Source organism: Agrilus planipennis, unplaced genomic scaffold, assembly GCF_000699045.2.
Source record: "Agrilus planipennis isolate EAB-ADULT unplaced genomic scaffold, Apla_2.0 scaffold178, whole genome shotgun sequence".
Taxonomy (NCBI): Eukaryota; Metazoa; Arthropoda; class Insecta; order Coleoptera; family Buprestidae; genus Agrilus; species Agrilus planipennis.
Window position 1 is genome coordinate 572,091 of NW_020439320.1, and position 20,456 is coordinate 592,546.

A 20,456-nucleotide genomic window follows, 5' to 3' on the forward strand; every position below is an offset into this window, starting at 1 on the left:
CATGAGAAATCGCTTGTAGTTCAGGTATTTAATTTTATTTTGTGGAATAACAAAAACCTCGCAATAAAAAGCGAAATGTCGTTGGTCGATTAAATGAAGGGCATATTTTCATAATAAAATAAGTACTGTTGCCTTTTTAAGAGAGATACAAGATGTTAAATGAACCCCTGATTTTTCATAAGAATATATGGGGTGTTCCATTTAGAAAATGGCAAATTTATGCAACACCCTGTACAGCTGGAAATAAATTTTGATTATAGTAAGTATTCATCAGATCTTATAACTTTTGTATTAAACTTCCTGCCAATATAGAGTTATTGTTCTGGAACACACTACTGTAGGACTACCCTGCATATAAAAACATATTGTCATCTACTTTTATAAAAATTTTATTACAATCTAGCAATAAAAGACCATTGTTGACAAAACCCCATAACGTAAATACAAACATATTTATTAACAGGAGGTACTTGATAACAACACGACACAATAATAATTATTCACATAAGTCTAAAAACAGTATACATATACATACATTTAAACCACAAAACATACTATAGTTAAGAGAGTACTTTATTACAAAATTGTAATTTTTAGCATTATTCGGTTTTAGTCTTCTTCATCCTCTTCATCTTCTACTGCAACTTCTTCTTCCTCCTCCTCTTCCTCTTCTTCTTCGCATTCCTCTTCCTCTTCGGTAACGTATAAATCTATTTCTTCCAGTCCAAGCTGGTTTCTTTTTAATAATCTCTGGATTAGTACCAAAGTTTCTTTTGGGATGTAGGTTTCTCGGAGATCTATATTTTTTAATGTTCTGTTATTCATTAAGCACCGAAGAATCGCCTGTGGTATGAAAAAATACAATATTTTACTATTTTATTGAACAAGTCCACGATCTTCCCCAGGGTAAACCCACGTACTATGAAATTAAAAAAAGGTCAAGCTTTGCATATTTAATAACACATTAAGCTTCTTGAGAAGATATGCTTTCAAAAATAGTAATATAAAAAATGTTTGCCAAGGCCTGGTAACTAAAGTTAAAAGAAAAATGTTTGATATAATATGAAGTTAAGTTTTGTTTTCATATACACATTTAATATGTTTAACTTTGTTGTTGGTTCTCTTTCAACAGTAATCAAGCAAGTTTTTTATGAAAGCATTGCTCCTACCTTAATTCAATTAAAATCCTGTTAAATTAAAAAGGTCTAAGCAATTCAATTTTTGAATGAAAAGTAGGTGTATATATATATATATATTTAAAACCAGATATAAAATGTAGGTACCTATAATACGTAGCTAAATTGAAAAATTCTTGTAAAATTGTACCTATATCAAAACTTGGTACAATTAATTATTATTTTTAGTAGTATTTTATTTTACCTCACCACCTTCATCTCCAAGCCAGTTGCTACTCACATCCAGAAACTCCAGAGTATGATTCAAACACATCATTTGACCAACTCTCATGGCAGTTACATCTTCAATTTCACAACTTGCAAGACTTAATTCTTTAGGTTTCTCTCCTCTAACTAGTGATCTTAGTATTCCCATGGCACCATCGTGTTTCAAGGGGTTTAATCTCATGTCCAAAAGGACTAAAGGGCAACATGTTTCTTGTAACAAGGCAAATCCGATAGCTTCTGCTCCTTCCTGTCCAATGAAATTGTTGGTAAGTTTGAGAATATTTAGTTTTGGATGAACAGTCATAAGTTTGGCAATACATTTTGCCCCATGGTCTCCTATATGATCGTGAGAAAGATCCAGTTCAACTAAAGTTTCGTTTTGGAGTAGGCATTGCATGAGAGCCTGGGCGTGAAAATTTTCGATTCTACTCCTATGGATGCGTAATGTGTGAATGTTTTGTAGACTGAGAACTGATAATCCCAAATTCCTCGCATCTTCCACCGAAAGTTTGAACAGGTTCCAGGAAAACTTTTCTTCTGAAAGATTGTTCATTCCAAAAACGATATCCAGTTCTTCGATATTTTCCAGCTTGCTGATAACATGCTGAAAATTAATGTGTTCGATAGGCCATATTTCTGGAATGTCTTCAGGTTCCCACGTGAGCGGGGGTTTCCACGCCTTCAACTGTGTGATGATAAGTTTTTTTACAAATGGAGCGCACAGTTGGGTTATGTCTTGCATATTTTCTTCATCATGATATTGGGGTTCGGCTCCTTCAATCACTTCTTGCATATACCTTTCTATAAAGCTATGTTTCCAAATCCAGTGGGCTTTTCGGCGAGTTAAGGGCATTTTATATTTATCTATGTAACGTCGCTCCCAGTAAATTTCATCCTTGGGTAGGTAAAATTTTTTGTTAAAGAATAATCCCGAAAACAATGGCTTGCAAACCTTTATAAAATCATTTATGATCCCCATTTTTCATGCAACAATAAATAGGTAGGTAAACCTAATAAAATTGCTTTTGTCTCAATAAAAATTTCTGGCTACGGGCCTGGTTTCAATTAATAACTTCATTTAGCAAAATAATAACATTTTTTTGGAATCACTTCGGTTAAATAAGCGATTATCAAGTAATTATGAATCGTTTATAGAAATAATTAACTATTAGACTATTTTCTTTGTGTAGCCACTTCCGGAAAGTAAACACTCTCAGACCAATTAATTACTTTTTGTCTTGCCTAATTACAAGAAAATTGCTTATTTAATTGAAAATTTAAAGAGGTATCTACGTACCTACATATCTGTTTTAGTCTTTAAAAGAATTCTGGAAGATACTTTATTACAATATTTTTAAAAGAATGAATCTATAGGTAGGTACATGTATTTAGTGTACCAAATTTGAGGAAAATGCATTAGTCCTTGAAATCCCAATTACATTTTAAGATCCAAGGACTTCGAATTGCCAATTAGTCTGAAAGCAATTAGATTCCAACCTATAAGCATTTTGAAAGTGCTTCAAGTATATTCTTTGAAACAGCTTGAAAACTTTTCAATTCAAATTACAGGGTATTAGTTTACCAAGTCCGACAACTTGTTCATGAAAGTGTTTGAATTACAATGACTTTCAAGCCATGAAAGGACTGGAGGTCATTTTCAGGCATAAACGCACTAAAACCCCGCCCAGCTCTGTACTGTATATTGTTCTTAAAACGACTACTTATTTTTCTTAAATGGATATTTACTTCTATGTTTGCTTCTAGACTTGATTAATTTAGCAATTCGAAAAAGGTATTAAAAGTTAAATGTTTGGAGCACGGCGCTGTACGTGTGCGAGACATGAACGCGCGAAAAAAAAGGGGTAGAAGGGTTCGAAATGTGGTGTTACAGGCGAACGATGAGGTTATCGTGGATAGAGAAGGTTAGAAATGAAGAGGTATTAGAAAGAATAGGAGAACAGAGGACTCTATGGAAGTCAATAAGAAATAGGCGAGATAGGTTTATAGGACATTTACCTCTAATCAGAGACATGTTAGAGGCAGTAGTTAAGAGGAGTAGAGGTAGACCTAGATTCGATTACTGCTCGGAAATAGTTAAGGATATGGGTTGTTCTAGTTTTAGGGAAATGTGAAGATTAGCTCAGGATAGGAAATAGTGGAGGTGCGTGTCCAACCAGTCTTAGTACTGACGATGCGACGTTATGATGATGATGGATATTTTGAAATTCTTACTTTTCATCTAGAAACGTAAAATAGAAGACATATTAGGTACCATTTAAACTTAAATTAATTTTAAGCATGAGCCGTTAATTGCCTCTTATAATTTTTCTGTTTTATCGTCAGTACTTTTTACAATATTTTTGAAATTTTACTTCTTATAATGTATCTATGTAGAATATTTAATGCATTAATATTCCAATAATTTAGCANATTTTAATTTCAATTTTCACGCTCATTATTAACTGGATTTATTTAAGCTTGGATGATTTACAATGGTTTTTTTGCACCTTTCACCTTTTCTGCAACTCTAAATTATCATACAAGTGACCTTACAATCTACCCTGAGGAAATTTTACATTAAAGAGAAACGTCGGTTTTGATTATTGATAAATAAAACACTTCCGATCCCTTTAAGTTGTTTGAATGGTCCTTTCCGTTGGTATTAGGGGAAGAATTAAAAATATTTAATCATCAACTTTTAAACTTTCGGATGTTTGAAACAAAAAATAGATTTGGTGACGCTGCACTTTTTATATTATATTTTTGAAGCTGTATTTGCTGTATTTATAATATTTGATCTCCCAAATATCATTAAAGTTTTGTCCCTCGTGAGATCTTTAATCGTTTCAAAGTCGAGGTTTTGTAAGGATTTGGTTGATCAATAATATAAATTTTACATTGATATTTAGGTAATGAATAACATCATAACGACTTTCAGATCTTCCATTAATTTTTTTCCACTACTGCTTTACTTTCATTAAAAGAGTACTTTATTGTTTCCATTTTAAGGCAAAAACACTTAAACTTTAAATTATTTTGTTAGTAAATGAATGATTTACTTCAAGATGGGTTTTATCGAATTTCATAGTACATTTGCTGTTGTTCGTGCTTTACAATATTTTTGAAACTGAATTTACTTATTTGCTGGAATGTCTTCAGAATCATTGATGTCCCACCCGTTCTTGTTGTTTGGCTACATTTATATCCCATCATCTCAGAAGTTTTGACCCGGTACATACTGCCTCTTGAGATCTTTCACTGAATTAAACACAAAATAAATTATTTTCCTTGTGTGATAATTGAAATTGAAGATGGATAGTTCCACGAAAATTCGGTCAATAATTATAAATTTCACCTTAGCCTTTGAGAGATATTTCGAAAGAATTTATAAATACGTTCAAATCTCTTATTAATTATAATTTTCGCTATTGTTTTATTTTGGTTAAAGGAGTATTTTATTTTATTATAGTAATAGTTATTAGAAAGTGTTTAATCTGAAGTAATCTGCACTAACCAAACATCGTTACGAAAAATTTGATAACTGTTTTTCTAGTTAAATGACAACTACACCGTAATTTAGTTTAAGGTTGATTGAATGTTGCATTTTAGGAGATTGCAGACACACCTCTCCACGCAGTGAGATAATCATCATCATTATAAAGTCATTCATCCTGAGACTGGTTGGACACGCACCTCCACTCTTTCCAATCCTGAGCCAATTTTCGCATTTCCCTATACTAGAATATTCTACATACTTAACTAAGTCGGATAAATAAAAAAAAAATTAGTGGGAACACGGCTTTCTTTATGGAATTCAAAATGTGAATAGGGTCCAAAAACGCTCTTTTTCTTTTTCTTCTTCTTTTTCTTTATTTAGGACTAATTGTCTCTTTTTCCTTTTAACCTTGGTCAAAGCATTCCCAAAAACTAGAACATCCCATATCCCAAATTATTTCCGAACAGTAATCTAATCTAGGTTTTCCTTTCATGTGTCCCTAACGAAATCTTCATGCGTCTTAGAAGGCGTTCTATATCCTTTTTCCTTGCTTTTTTTCTACTTTATATTAAGTACCTTCTCATTTCTAACCCTTCCTTTCCACTGTATTTTCATCGTCCTACATAAATAAACCACATCTCAAACGTTTCTATCTTCCACGTTTAGTATTTGTACCTATACAGAGCCGTACTCCAAGCATACACTTTTAATAACATATACTTTCGATTTTTGAAGTAAAACTTCTTTACGCACGGTAAAGTAAGTTCGTTTCATGCGAGTTGCTATGTAACGTAATCATGCAACGGATGTCTCATAGTGGGGATCGCTTGGGCCGTGAGCGCGCTACAATGCAACGTTCGTTACAGGCAACTCAAGCAATATTTAGAATGAATCTTCAGGGCAGATATAGGACATATATTATTCCATTTTAAAATAAAACAGGCTTTCGTGGAGACTACTTTTAAACGTAAGTCGAAGTCGACGAAAGCATTGTCTTAATGATAATAAAAGACAAAGAAAAGTTTTAAGGTTTAAAAGAGCATGTAAAAATGTCCGTGACGACATATAGACCTCTGTATTAATTCACAAATTGGGGAAGTATCACTTTTATAGTCCCAATCTGAATTCCAAGCGAAAACTGAAAATTTCTATATTGAAAATTTATTAGTACCTCCCTCCTATCCCAGAATATGTAGGTAACTACAACTTACGTCAATAAGAGGAACAACTAATTCCAAAGGTAAATCGGTCGGTAATAGTTCTAACAGATGGTGTCTATCTTGACATGGTAACTGATTCAATAGTGGATGGTCTTTAAAAAAACCGCAGATTGCTTTTACACAAAAATCAACTAGAGTGGGACAAAATTCGTCATTCCAGTGGAAATCTTCAGATATTATTTTCTTTCCAATCTCGGTTAAAAGTTCCAAACTCTGCGGAGACGGAGTGTATTCTATATTGGTATTTTGATTTATTATATACGGGAACCGCATTTTGGGCTTTTTAACAATAATTTAGACCCGAAAAGTAAAAAAAAACGAAAATTTAAATCGCAAACTAATTTGACGTTTTTGACAACTCACAAAAATTTAATGAGATCTTGAATAATAATATTCCAATTAATAATCATTGGACTACAAATAATTTATATTGTATCTATTATTAAACGAAGTTTGCCGATCTAAAAATTGCACCATAAAGTTTTATTTGTTCGATTGTAATAGGTATTTGAAATTATTTGAGAATCTTACATTACAATAAATATATCAACAAAAAATAAATTGCAATTGAATTTAATCATCAGTTTTTAATTGTGTTGTCTTTTTGTTACCATGTGGTTTTTAATTCGCTAAGTTATTATTAATTTATTATTTTAATTGTGATTGTCTATGTTATTTTAATTTCAATTTTCACGCTCATTATTAACTGGATTTATTTAAGCTTGGATGATTTACAATGGTTTTTTTGCACCTTTCACCTTTTCTGCAACTCTAAATTATCATACAAGTGACCTTACAATCTACCCTGAGGAAATTTTACATTAAAGAGAAACGTCGGTTTTGATTATTGATAAATAAAACACTTCCGATCCCTTTAAGTTGTTTGAATGGTCCTTTCCGTTGGTATTAGGGGAAGAATTAAAAATATTTAATCATCAACTTTTAAACTTTCGGATGTTTGAAACAAAAAATAGATTTGGTGACGCTATAATGCATAAGGAAAGAAATTTGTAAAATAAAACTGAAAAAATTAAAAATCCAATCAAACACGACAAAGTTCAATCATTTTAAATAAAAATTGTCAATAATTACATTTTTTTAAAAATATTACAAATAAGATGCTAGTTCGTCAAAAAAATATGCAGTAATTTCCCTACAGTTTTGTTAGTAGAAATCGACCCGTAAATGATTGGGATGAACTAACATTTTACCCACCCCTACGCTGCTGCCGTCACCAGCCGTAACGTTTATTACGGCTTACCCTTAAATCCGACATTAAAAAAGGTATAGGAGTATTCATAAATAAAGTAAAACAAAAGGTAAAAGTGCCATTCTCATTAAAATCTTTATATTCTTACAATACGTTTATAATAAAAACGACAATTTTAGAGATTAATTAATGTTAAATTTATGTATTGTAATAAATTGATAGTTTTAGGGCTTTTTAACCGTCGTTGATCAAGACCTCTCGGTGTCTCTTCGACTTGCATGGATATCATTAGCAGATTTATCGGTTACTCTACAAAAAAAAGAGGTTTTAAAGATGTCGTTCGTGCGTCTCAATGAAACATGGACAATAAGAAGTCTTCATTAAGGGCAGAAAGTCTAAGAAAGCTTGAAATATTAAGTGGTTATTAAACCCTAACAGATATTTCGCTTTATTTATTTGTTTTTTTAACGTGACAACGTCTTATAATTCGCTGGAGACGGCTGCACGCACGAAAAAACATGACTCATGCGGCGTTACCTCGCTCTGAGGCGTTCCATTTAAGGCTTGAAGTGCAAGCGAGAGCGCGGAACGAGCGACAAAGAGGCACAATCGGCCTCCGCGTTCGGCAGCGTTCGACATCTGTCTCTCTCCTACATGAGTGAGCGATGCGTTCTTGTGGACAGCTGCTATACAATAATACATTTCCATTTACCTCCTTCTCTATATCCATACAAAATTTCTATCAAACAAATAAAATTAAAATTTTCTTTTGAAAAATGAAACCATTCCATCAGTATTTTCTTATGACGTTGTCACGTTCAACTATCGTCAGTAAACCGACTTTACAGACAACCGATTTTTTGCTTAAAATAACCTCCACAACACACTCCTTCAGTGGAGGGAAAACTTAGAGAATCATCCTGTATAACCCTGCGGTTTTTTCTCTTTTTGAGGTACGGAACTTAAAGATATACACCTAGAGTTGTACACATATGTGTATATTGATGGAAGAAGTAGAAGTGTCGTAGGTAATATTTCGGGATTGGAAACGGTGAAAGAAGAATATCGGGATTAGGCCAAAACATGTTAGCACTGACAAATGGGAAAGAAAAATTTGGCTTACGGCACCAAAGTTAGGGACGCTAAATTGAAATAAAATTAGTTTTCAAGATTTACTAGCTATCTATCGATATTAAGTACTTCAATGTTTGATATTGATAATGGCATTGAGATAGTTGGTAGGAGTAATTTATACCATTAGAAGATAGTAGCTCCCTTAATTCAAATTTACCAGACAACCTATTTTTTTAATTTCAAATTAGTCTTCATTAAATTTGTCATTGAATTAGATACCTACGTCATTAAATCATTTTCCGTATGTAATAACTTCAGTCGACCGAAATTTTGTGAATATCCATCAGCTGTCGAATACAAAATTTCACATTAGCGTTTGATGCCGAAAGGCCAAAACGAGTTAGAAAGGCTTTTAAATCGTCTGTTAATTTTGTTCCACATTTTTACTTTTATTGAAAGAGTAGTTTATTGTTTCTGTCGTAAAGGAATGATAATTTAAATATAAAATTCTTTTATAAGCTAATGGACGAATCTTTGGGATAATTTTTATGAGAATTTTTCATTTTCTATTTTATCTCTTTCGTATTCTCTGATCGTGAGATATTTTTAAGATAATGCTGTATTATCTACAACGTGTTTTGAATCTTTGATGCTTCTGCTAGGTACTTAATTTTATTGTTGTTTTGTTCCTTTCTCTCAGAAGTCTCGACCCAGTACATGCTGCCTCTACAGATCTTTAATCGAATTAAATACCTACGTCAATCAACCACAACAATTTCCACTGATCGATTGTAGAGTTTCGTGAAAATTCGGCTGTCGAATATAAATTTCACAAATACTTTAAAAGGAAATTTATAACGATTTTTAAGTCCTTTGTCAATTATCTTTTTTTGTATTGTTTCCTTTTAAAAGGAAGAAAACATTATAATACATGAATTATTTTATTGTTCAGTTGATGCTCTACTTTAAGATGAGATTCACGGGAATGTTTTTTAATTCCGCTTTTTCTGCAGTGCTTTCTACAATATTTTTGTGGTTGCATTTGTTATTGTGTATTTAAAACCTGAGATGCTTCAATTACTCGATTCTAACATGGCTGTTTTGTCAATTTCTCTCAAACTCACTGTTATTCTCGGTTTTTTATCGAGCTAAACGGATTAATAAATTCTTTTGCAGTTGTTTTCTTGTAAACAAAAGCATGATCACGACAAGACTTACTTAGTGAGTATTGCCTGTTCCTAACGAAACCTTATCAGTTTATCCTAACCTACATATTTAACTGTTTTCGTAGTCTTTCTTCTTCATAGACTATCTTATGTCATTACTTTTGCATCTCGTTTATTTCCATTCTTGTTTATTGATCACTTTTCAGTGATCTATTATCTGTTTAAAGTTTACTGTTTCTATTTTGATTTCCTACCGTATAATGTGACCTAGTGTGATTTTTCCAAATCTTTGCGCCTATCCACAATAATATAGCTTTTATAACTTTCCTTCCCATTCAATCTCAATCAGCGTTCAGCAAATAAAAACAAATGGCATGTTTCCCCAGTTTATTAAGTCAAAACTCGACAATTTCTTCGGTCTGAGGCCATTAAGGAGAGCACATTTGGAGTTATGATTTCCAGTTGCTTGTTCACCAAATTCTTGTTGTTAAGTGGGGCTTTTTTGATCTCTGGATTTTGCAGCAAAAATAATTTTCTACTATTCGTTTTGGTATTTTTTTTTTATTGAAATTATGGTCTGAATTGATACAGTGTTCTGAAAATACGATGTTTTAACTTTTTGTGGACACTGTTGATATATGCTCTTTTATTCTAAAGCCAAGAGCCTTTCACTCTGCCCTGTGTAAGCCCCATCACAGTTTTTACAAAATAATAAAGAACTGGTTAATGCCGCTTTTTAGCAACTTGTCTTTTTAGGTTTGTACATGTTTGTATAAATACCTATATGATTCTAAATTGCTTTTGAATTTAATGTTAGTAACGTATTATTAATAACATTTAATGAGGCAAAACGATTAACATAGTTTTTTGAAATATCCGCATAAATTAACCTTATTTTTATGTGTAATTATTCTGTCTCTAGTATAAGAAAATGCTGAGCTATACACAGCCTTTGTTTCTAACTATTAATTTAATTGCGTATAGTTTAGTTTAATAATTAATTCTAATATGTTTCATCATCAAAAGGTCGTATGTCCTAAGCCTGGTTAATCTTCGCATTTGCCCAAAACTACAACAACACACATCTTTAACTATTTGCGAACATCTATCTAAGCTAGGTCTACCTCTACTCCTCTTAACTCCTGTTTCTGCCTCTAATATGTCTCTGACTGAGAAGGTGCCTTACCAACCTATCTCATCTATTTCTTATCGACTTCCTCCTTGTTCTCTGTTCTCGTATTCTTTCTAATACCCCTTCATTTCTAATCTTCTCTATCCACGGTATCCTCCATCAAACGCTTGTAACACCACATTTCGAACGCTTTTACTACTATTATTAAATATCAGTATTTCGAATACCTACATTAAAAATCTCAGTTGGAAAATAATATATGATGGAGTTAATCACTAAAGCCGAAACTATCTGTAATATACGTACAGTCCTGACAGTTTTTCAATATTTCAGATAAATGTTTTACAACCTACGTGAAGTATTTTCAAAAAATGATGATGAAATGAATATTGCGATTTCCTAAAATCTTTATGCAATATAACTACTGCTATTGCGTTATTAGTTGTCCTTACCGTTGTTTTTCGATTTTGCTTTGACTTATCGCAGAATTGTATAATCAGCTGCTAATTTCCTAACAATTCTCACAAAAGTTAATGTAGAAAAGTGGGCACATCGTTAAATAATGTGGTCAGTGGCCCTGTGTGTTGGGAGTCGGTAGCACCGACCCATACTCTCAAAAGATAACGATCAGTGTCGCTGATTCAAATGCTTTTTCCAATATAAAATTTATTTGAAACAATTTTTCTTTATTGAATTGTTCGTATATTACAGTCCGATTGGACCTTATAGTGGCTTGCCCTGTAGTAAATACATCGTATAATGTCCTCTCATACTAAAATTCAAAAAGTGTTTGTTTGGGTATTCGTTTTTTTGTGAAGTAATAAAAACGAGAGAATCTGTAGTACACATAAAAGCAGAAAATCCGAAAAGTAGGAGTAAATTTTTATTTCAAGAGATCGTGTCGTAGGTTGTACCTACTACTACCTACTAGGGTTGCTTGTAATTTGGTTAACTTCCTGTAATTATTCTGATGAGACTAAAAGGATTGTTGTTGTTAATTGCTAGTGGTAATTCGTGACGGTTGCATGTTTATAAAACATGCCCTAAAATCCTAGGCGCAGCTTTCCGCGGGTCGATCCAAAGGATAGAGAGAACGGAGACGCCGATACACTAGTAATTCCGCGCACCGACGCACTTTCATCCAGCGTCGAAAATATGCGTCGCGCTTGCTTCTAGAACGACTACAAGTTGTACTATGTCCTTTCGAAACAAGCACACACACGTAATATTAAATACCTACAGACTTTCGTAAAGATTCCAGCATAATAATATTAACTTTAATATATGTCGTCAACATGCCACATTATGTGAACTGTGAATGTTAAAACTAGAGTTTACGTCGAGGAAAAAAGAAGACAAACAAAGCCAGCTCTCATAGCGTATCATTTACGGTGTTATCTGATAAGGAGGATCGAGTTTGGAAAACAAAAAGTCAGATCGTTTATCGGTGATACTACAAAGAGGTGAGTTTCGGGCTTTGTGTCTTTCCAAAGGTTTTATTTAAATTACTATATATTTCTTTACCTGTTGCACTTTGATGAAGTATCTAGCCCTTCAGTTTTAATGATAAAACGAGTGAAGTAGATACATAGTGAAGTAGGTCAGTACATTGACGAGCGCCGAGAGAATTTATATATTCATTTACTTCTCGACTATCTATCATGCGCTGTCATAAATTACATTTTAATGCCATTACAACATTGGAGGTTTGAATTTAATTTGAATAAAAGAAATTGGTTTTTATTGTCGAAAAATTAAAAAATAAAAGCAATTTCGGTAGAATAAATTAATTCACTTTTCCGAGAAAAGATTAAAATTAAAAAATGGATATAAAAAAATCGAAGGAAACAAGTCTTGTTTCATGAGGTCAACTTGAAAATGTTAAAAAAGTGTTTTATGATAAAATAAATAAATTAAGAGCCCAGTAGCACATCATTGCCCTAAATGGCTAAATTGGAATCAAGTCCGAAACAGAAAAAATATGTAAAAAATAAAATTATCATTTCTAAAGAAAATAAACAAATTTTTTATGTCAAATTATTTCGTTTGACCCGATACTTAAAACACACGTTTCATTTATCGTATCAGCCAAGAATTAAAACAAAAAATTTCTAGTTGATGACTGTTATTGGTGACAGACATTCACTTGATTTTATCTGTGGTCATGACAGCTTAAAATTATAGTGTGGGCTAAAACCTTATATATAGTTATTGCTAGTTTACTGTTTCTTGATTAGCTTCTGTTTTTTTATATTAAAATTGTCATTATATTTCTAAAGCCATTTATCTTATGTAAATAAAAATTAAAAAAAACTAATAAACTAATTTGAACTAATTGTAATTATCTGAATAAGTGTTTTTTAAGGAAAGAAATTGAAAAATGTTGATCGAAAAATTCGGGAAAAGCTGTAATTGTCTTTTTTCAATGAGCTTTTTGTTAAAATTCAAGAGTCAAACCTGAGTGAATGATGTAACAGTTTTTTCCTGTATCCCTTCTAAGTAATAGTTAGGTCTAGCGATACGATTCTAGGTTCGTACATACTATGTCATTGTATGAAATGAATTTTTTATATAAAAAACTTGCTTTTATAAATAAAGTTAAACTAAAATATTCGTTACGCTACCGTCACCACAAGGAAGGTATCTACTCTTGGTGCAAAAGTATAGAAATTCAGTGTTATAATGATGGGAGAAATCCACCGTGGTACATATTCTCCCAGTACCGCTTATCGCCTTTTTGCACTTCTTACTTCTATACATAGAGGTATTAGAAAGAATAGGAGAACAGAGGACTCTATGGAAGTCAATAAAAAATAAGCGAGATAGGTTGCTAGGACACCTTCTTAGGCATGAAGGTCTTGTCAGAGACATATTAGAAGCAGAAACAGGAGTTATGAGGAGTAGAGGTAGACCTAGATTAGATTACTGTTCGCAAATAGTTAAGGATGTGGGTTGTTTTAGTTTTAGAGCTCAGGATAGGAAGGAGTGGAGGTGCGTGTCCAACTAGTCTTAGGAGTGATGACCTTATGATAATAATTTCTGTACATTCAAGTGCTTTCTAGTTAGGCTTCAGTTACTTTGTATTGGTATATATATATATGTGACATTGCAGCGTTTCGTTTCAATTCGATATTTATTGAAGTGCTGTGGGATACACAATATGTCTTGTTTTTCCTGTCGAAAATTGGTCCTACCAACTCAGAAACCTTCTTTGGCTCATGCACAACAATTTTACTAAAGATCATCACATGATCAAATGCATAGTTTACGATTCTATAAGAAAGAAACATTCATTTTTATAAAAATATAGATTATTTTGAAAATAACTGCACAAAAAATTAGTTAAAGAAATCAATTGTTTCGTCAGCCAAACGATTCCAGATATTGCAGACTACTAAGAATAATCGTCATTAATGAACAAAAAAAAGTTGAAACTGGAAAAAATTGTAAGCTATTTCGGGCAAGGAATTTGTCCCTCGTACCATTATCCAAATCCTGTAGTACACAGTGAAATTCGTCTTTCTACAATTACCCCACACTTCGCCGGCAATCAATTTTTTCTTCAATTCCGCAAATATAGTGGAATCCTGCTCAATTTACGAGCAGGATTACTCCCGCGTGTTACATACGGGATCCCGCATTTTTTATTTCGAGATCTCGGTATCTCGGTATTGCGTTCCCTAATTGGTATACTTCTGAAACCCTTTTTATTATCGACTCCCATTTTTGTTTTTAATAATACATTCCTCGTGAAGTATTATTTAGGCAAATCAATGAAAAATTTCCACACTCACAAAACAGGCTAAAATACTGTTTTTGTGATAACTTTTTTTATTATACTCAAGTTGCACCTGCAATAGCATTAATTACACATATAAAACCTTTACCGTCTTTAAACCTTTGTTAACCTTCGACTATTATTTGACTAATAAACGGAAAAGTTCTTTGAACAGCTTTTAAAATGCACAATTGGCAAGTTATGTGATTAACTAAATGAATGCTTGTGTAGGTGTACATGGATGTTTGCGCCTATGCTTTATTCAAGGTATTACTTACTACATTGAATTACGGAACTGAAAGACGTCCCTTTGTTACACTCACGTAATATCGTAACAGTGTAAAGTAATGAAACTAAACCGCAGTTAAAATTAAATACAAACGAGGCGTTTTCACGAATACAAAAAGCACTACATATTAGTTATGAGTATTATAGAACAAAACAGAATGAGAAACCTAATTAAAATTGAAAAATACATGTTAATACGAGGCAGAAGCATTTGGGAATATTTACTTCACAAATTTTTGTTAAAATGATCCCAAATTGTGATTTTGAGCATACTATTTAATGCACCACAAGATTAGTCATAAAATTAATGAAGCTGAAATTCAGATGAATGACATATAAATCATCATCATCATCAGAGATGTGCAGAATGGAAAGTATTTAAATACAAAACGTAAATACTTTTTTGATTTGTTATTTAAAATGTAAAATACAAAATGCAAAATACGTATTTCCAAAATACTTTTTTCAAATAAATACTTTTTTATAGCATCTAAGTATTTAATTTTCAGCTTTTCTAGACTTGCACTATATCACCAGCTGCGAAGGTTGAATATGATTCGTATTTTTCTGTTATTGAGATATAGTTTTTCTATCTTTATGACATACGTTTCTTCAGTTCAGCAACAAATAATTCTTCTATATGCTTCCTTATGTACCTTTGTCACCGTTTTAATTGGAAAAAAGACACTGATGTCAAAATAGTTTGTTTAGTGTGAAAGATCAAAGCCAAAATAGGGTTCCAAAAAAATAATTTGATGTATAATCAACATCAGTCATTTTATATCGAAACATTAACAACCCCATTTTGTTTCTGATCTTTTACACATTGTAATAAGAGAACGAAATGGAATCCGTAGCTTCTTCAGGGTTCATCTAATAAGTGAAGTTTTTCGAATCGTTTACTAAGAATTTTGGATTGTATGCATTTACTAGCGACTCGCCCCAGCTTCGCACGGGTGCAATGCTGATACTAAATATATTTTTGTTTTGTTTAGATTATTATCGAGAAGGGGAAATCTTCAAAAGATACTCCCTGAACATACTAAATATACTACAGAACGTCTTTAGACAATACAAATTGGCCTCCCGGCCGGTACCGGCGCAACCGCTATGTCCCTGCATTTTAAGTCTGTAATATCTTCGAAAATATTCATTTAAATTACATGCTGTAAGGTCATATTGAGCTATATTAAATGCACAATGTATTTAAAAGTACTTAATTGGATAAGAATTAATGTTGTATTGCCTACAATCGCTTCGTAAATAAGTCATTATTTCTCATAAAAAGTAAAGGATAAAATATGGTTATTGTGGGTTATCCCTAAGAGATAGACATATACCATCGCGGACTTTTTTGTAGACCCTTTTAAGATGTACAATATTGTAGTACATTATTTTGATCTATTTCGTAGGGTTGAGTCAGCGTTTGCAATGTAAGCGCAAAAAATGTGTTTATTTACGACATCACATTAGAAACCTCTGAAATTATCAGTATTTCCCTACTATATTATGCATGTATTCTACATATAAACCTTCCTCTTCAATCACTCTATCTTTAAAAAAAAAACCGCATCAAAATCCGTTGCGTAGTTTTAAAGATTTAAGCATACATAGGGACAGACAGCGGGAAAGCGACTTTGTTTTATACTATGTAGTGATTAGCGCACCACAATACCTTGTTTTACACAGCTAGCGTATATCAATTCATCAATCAATTGTTTTACGGGTTGTTTTGTCGTAATTCATAGAATTTCGTAGTTCCTTGCTAAGATACGATAAGTGGTGATTTGGCAGGCCTTGACATCAATTTGAAACTTCAAAATTCTATGCACCATGACATTAAACCCGAAAAAGAATATCGATCTAGTAGTTTACATTATCCATTTCCAAGGAGTTTAGAATTTTTTGGACTCTCTTCAGTGAAGGAATTAGAAGACGTACATGAAATATCTCTTTGTTCCCTTTTTAAGCTTTTAATACCTTCAATGGTCAATGCGGGCAACTTTCATTCATCATTTTATATAACGTTTGATCGGTGATATTAGCAAAACTTTTAGCGGCAACATGTATTTTTCATTTTACAAATAGAAAATACACGTTTGGAAAAGAATTTTAAATAAAATACAAAATGCTTTTCTCAAAAAAGTATTTAAATGCAATATAAAAATAGCTATTTTTTATTTTGTATTTTAAATGTATGTATTTCAAGTAAATTACATCTCTGTTCATCATCATCATAAGGTCGTCAGTCCTAAAATGGTTGCTTTTCTCAGAATTTTGTATAGTTTTATTAGGACAGAAAGGGCCGTATCTCGCGGAACCCCTGTGACCCTTCCATGGAACACTATAAGGTTTCTCGAAACACCATTTGCAAACCGCTGGATTAAATGTTAATACCTAAAAGGATTTTTGGCTACTCAAACCGGAAGAGATAAAAAAGTTAGTTTTTCCCTGTTGTGTAAAGACATTTAACTTATATATGTATAATCTACAGTCTGATATTCGAGTAGTCAAAAATACTTTTAAGTATCATTATCTAAATCTATAAAGAAGTGTGTTAGTGTGTGGTAAAATTTTGAAGCCAATCGGAGGGTGTTGCTTTTGGGATCTCTAGTCTCGAATCAATTCAAATGTCGTCCTGTAAATTCAAGCCTGACACGACGATTTCTTTCTGAGACGAAAGATTTCCTTGCTGAACGTCTGCTGTTGACTTTCGTTTCAATTAATTTTCGTTGAAAAGTCTTTCTTCTAATTCAGGAATTTCAGCGATTAGTCTTGGTCTTGGCATTTACGGATTTCTCTAAGAAATCCTTTTGATTCACCTTTCCATCCAAAACGTATAGTGTTTGTAGGCCGTCCTCATTTTGGTATTTTTTTCTGCATGCCTTGCCACTTTAACATTAAATTATCATGAACACGCAATGTATTTCGGTAGAGAATCTGCATGGTGTCTTTTCTTCTAAAAAGATATTTACTATCATTGTTTTAGCTTTATACGAATTAGTTTACTTCTTGGCGTATTTATTTCTGTTAAAAATAGTCACTAAGCTTAATTAACACACAAAAATTTTTTTAAACATACGGTGGATTTCGGGTATAATGACTATAAAGGGAAGGAAAATATCCGCATGTCGTTATAGTCAAAGATAAGGAGACAGGCATGTATGTACAGTTTTCTTTTGAATTTTCAATTTGAAATGTTTTCCGCCCTTTGTTTAGCAGTGAATATGCGTCTGGGAGCCATATTTATTCAAAAGTTTACGAAACAGTTGCTACTCAGAATATCACTTTGTAACTGAACCGTAAATGTAACTTCGCTTCCTACGCCTACCTACCTTGATAAAGGTCACCACAGTTGCTGATAATCTGTGTGGATGTAAACAAAAGATAAGAAGGCTCTTTATGTCTTTGGTGGCATGGGATTTCTAGGAATTTGTTACAAATGATTCAACAAAAACGGTCGCTACAACCGAACTCGGCGTGACATCCGAAGTCGCTATAACCACATCAGTTTTGTACTAACGGAGTTGTAGCAATAAGATCGCTACAACCATGGTGGTAGCTAGCTAGGATTATAGATCATTTGGATTTTATATCCATATACATTTTACCGAAGCAGTTGCCTTACTTTTGCATATATAATAATTAAAAAAATACATTTTTTCATATCAAANTAATGGTTAAACACAGTTTCTTGTGTTCTGATTGTTTTATTAGGTCGATCAAATTTTGACTAGACATCATTGCTGTGAAAGTGACACTTCAGAATGGCCGAAATGGATTTCGAAAATACCAATGTTAGGGAACTTTTAGGGGTTAATTTGGAGCTAAAGTCAAAAATTAAAGATTCATAAACTGTTAAAGATATTCAGTATTCAATATTTGCAACAATCTAGCATAACATCATCAATATATACAGGGTGATGATGGTCCGACTTTCAAAAATAAGCGAGTTATGACGAATTATAAATTTCACGTCTTTATTTTCGAAAATATTTAAACTCAGTATAATTTACAAAACAGATAATTACGAATACAACAACAAACACTTTATACATTTCATAATAAATTTTCAAAATGTCCGCCACAAACTTCATATCATTAGCCGCGTGCTTTGACATCGGCGTCAAGTCCGGAGACCTAGCGGGCCAATTAATTGGTCCACTGTGACCTATCCAGTGCCTAGGTGATTGAGATGGGTGCTCATTAATCGCAAAGAGTGCGAAAGTGCACCATCCTGTTGGATGACTTTCAAATTAAAGCGGTTCTCAAAAATAAATGACTCAATCAAATGGTTGTCGATTATTCCGAATTCAAAAGAAAACTGTACATACATGCCTCTATCTATTTACCTTTGACTGTAACGACTTCCGGATATTTTCCTTCCCTTTATTGTCATTATACACGAAATCCACCGTATGTTTAAAAAAGTATTTGTGTGTTAATTAAGCTTAGTGACTATTTTTAACAGAAATAAATACGCCAAGAAGTAAACTAATTCGTATAAAGCTAAAACAATGATAGTAAGCATCTTTTTAGAAGAAAAGATACCATGCAGATTCTCTAACGAAATACATTGTGTGTTTATGATAATTTAATGTTAAAGTGACAAGGCATGCAGAAAAAAATACCAAAATGAGGACGGCCTACAAACACTATACGTTTTGGATGGAAAGGAGAATCAAAAGGATTTCTTAGAGAAATCCGTAAATGCCAGGACCAAGACTAATCCCTGAAATTCCTGAATTAGAAGAAAGACTTTTCAACGAAAATTAATTGAAACGAAAGTCAACAGCAGACGTTCAGCAAAGAAATCTTTCGTCTCAGAAAGAAATCGTCATGTCAAGCTTGAATTTGCAGGACGACATTTGAATTGATTCGAGACTAGAGATCCCAAAAGGAACACCCTCCAATTGGCTTCAACAGTACCATTTAAATTCAGATCAAACCAAAGGTGCGAAATATTTACGCCGTCTCTGCTAAATTGAACGTAAAATTTATAATTCTCGCTCATTTTTGAGAATCGGAACCATTATAACATGAGTTTTTTTGCTTAAAATAACCTCCACAACACACTCCTTCAGTGGCGGGAAAAGTTCGAGAATCATCCTGTATAACGCTGTGTTTTTTCTCTTTTTGAAGTACGGAACTTAAAGATATACACCTAGAGTTTCTCAGGAATATACATATGTGTATATTGATGGAAGAAGTAGAAGTGTCGTAGGTAATATCTCGGAATTGGAAACGGTGAAAGAAGAATATCGGGATTAGGCCAAAACATGTTAGCGCTGACAAATGGGAATGAAAAATTTGGCTTACGGCAGCACAGTAGGGACGCTAAATTGAAATAAAATGAATTTTTAAGATTTACTAGCTATCTATCGATATTAAGTACTTCAATGTTTGATATTGATAATGGCATTGAGATAGTTGGTAGGAGTAATTTATACCATTAGAAGATAGTAGCTCCCTTAATTCAAATTAACCTCAATTTCTTCTGACATCAACATTCCGACCTTTGCCATGTAAGGTTATTCACAATAGGTAGATATTAATGCTGCTTTTAGAGGTGTAGTGTATTTACATTAAGGTAAGTAATTTATAGTTTAGTAAATTCAAAACGTACTAGAGCTTTAGCATTCGTGGGTTATGATATTGATTGGAACTTACATGTGGGTAATAACGAAAT

The 20,456-nt window shown here is 32.7% G+C and overlaps 2 protein-coding genes across 3 annotated transcripts in view; one reads left to right on the forward strand and one right to left on the reverse strand.

Moving 5' to 3' along the window:
• Nucleotides 1-454: 454 nt before the first annotated feature.
• On the reverse strand, nt 455-6,485 carry LOC108738397 (dynein regulatory complex subunit 5). The gene is made up of 3 exons (XM_018471796.1): nt 6,111-6,485; nt 1,381-2,298; nt 455-843 (listed from the first exon to the last, which is right to left on the reverse strand). The coding sequence occupies exons 1-3, from the start codon at nt 6,390-6,392 to the stop codon at nt 610-612; spliced, it is 1,434 nt and encodes a 477-aa protein (XP_018327298.1). The 5' UTR covers nt 6,393-6,485; the 3' UTR covers nt 455-609.
• A 5,409-nt stretch (nt 6,486-11,894) lies between these two features.
• The window catches only part of LOC108738398, a 44,900-nt gene continuing 36,338 nt past the window's right edge, over nt 11,895-20,456 (forward strand). For both annotated transcript variants that reach the window (XM_018471797.1, XM_018471798.1), the window contains exon 1: nt 11,895-12,164. The gene's annotated coding sequence lies outside the window, so the exon portion shown is untranslated. The remainder of the gene's footprint in view (nt 12,165-20,456) is intronic.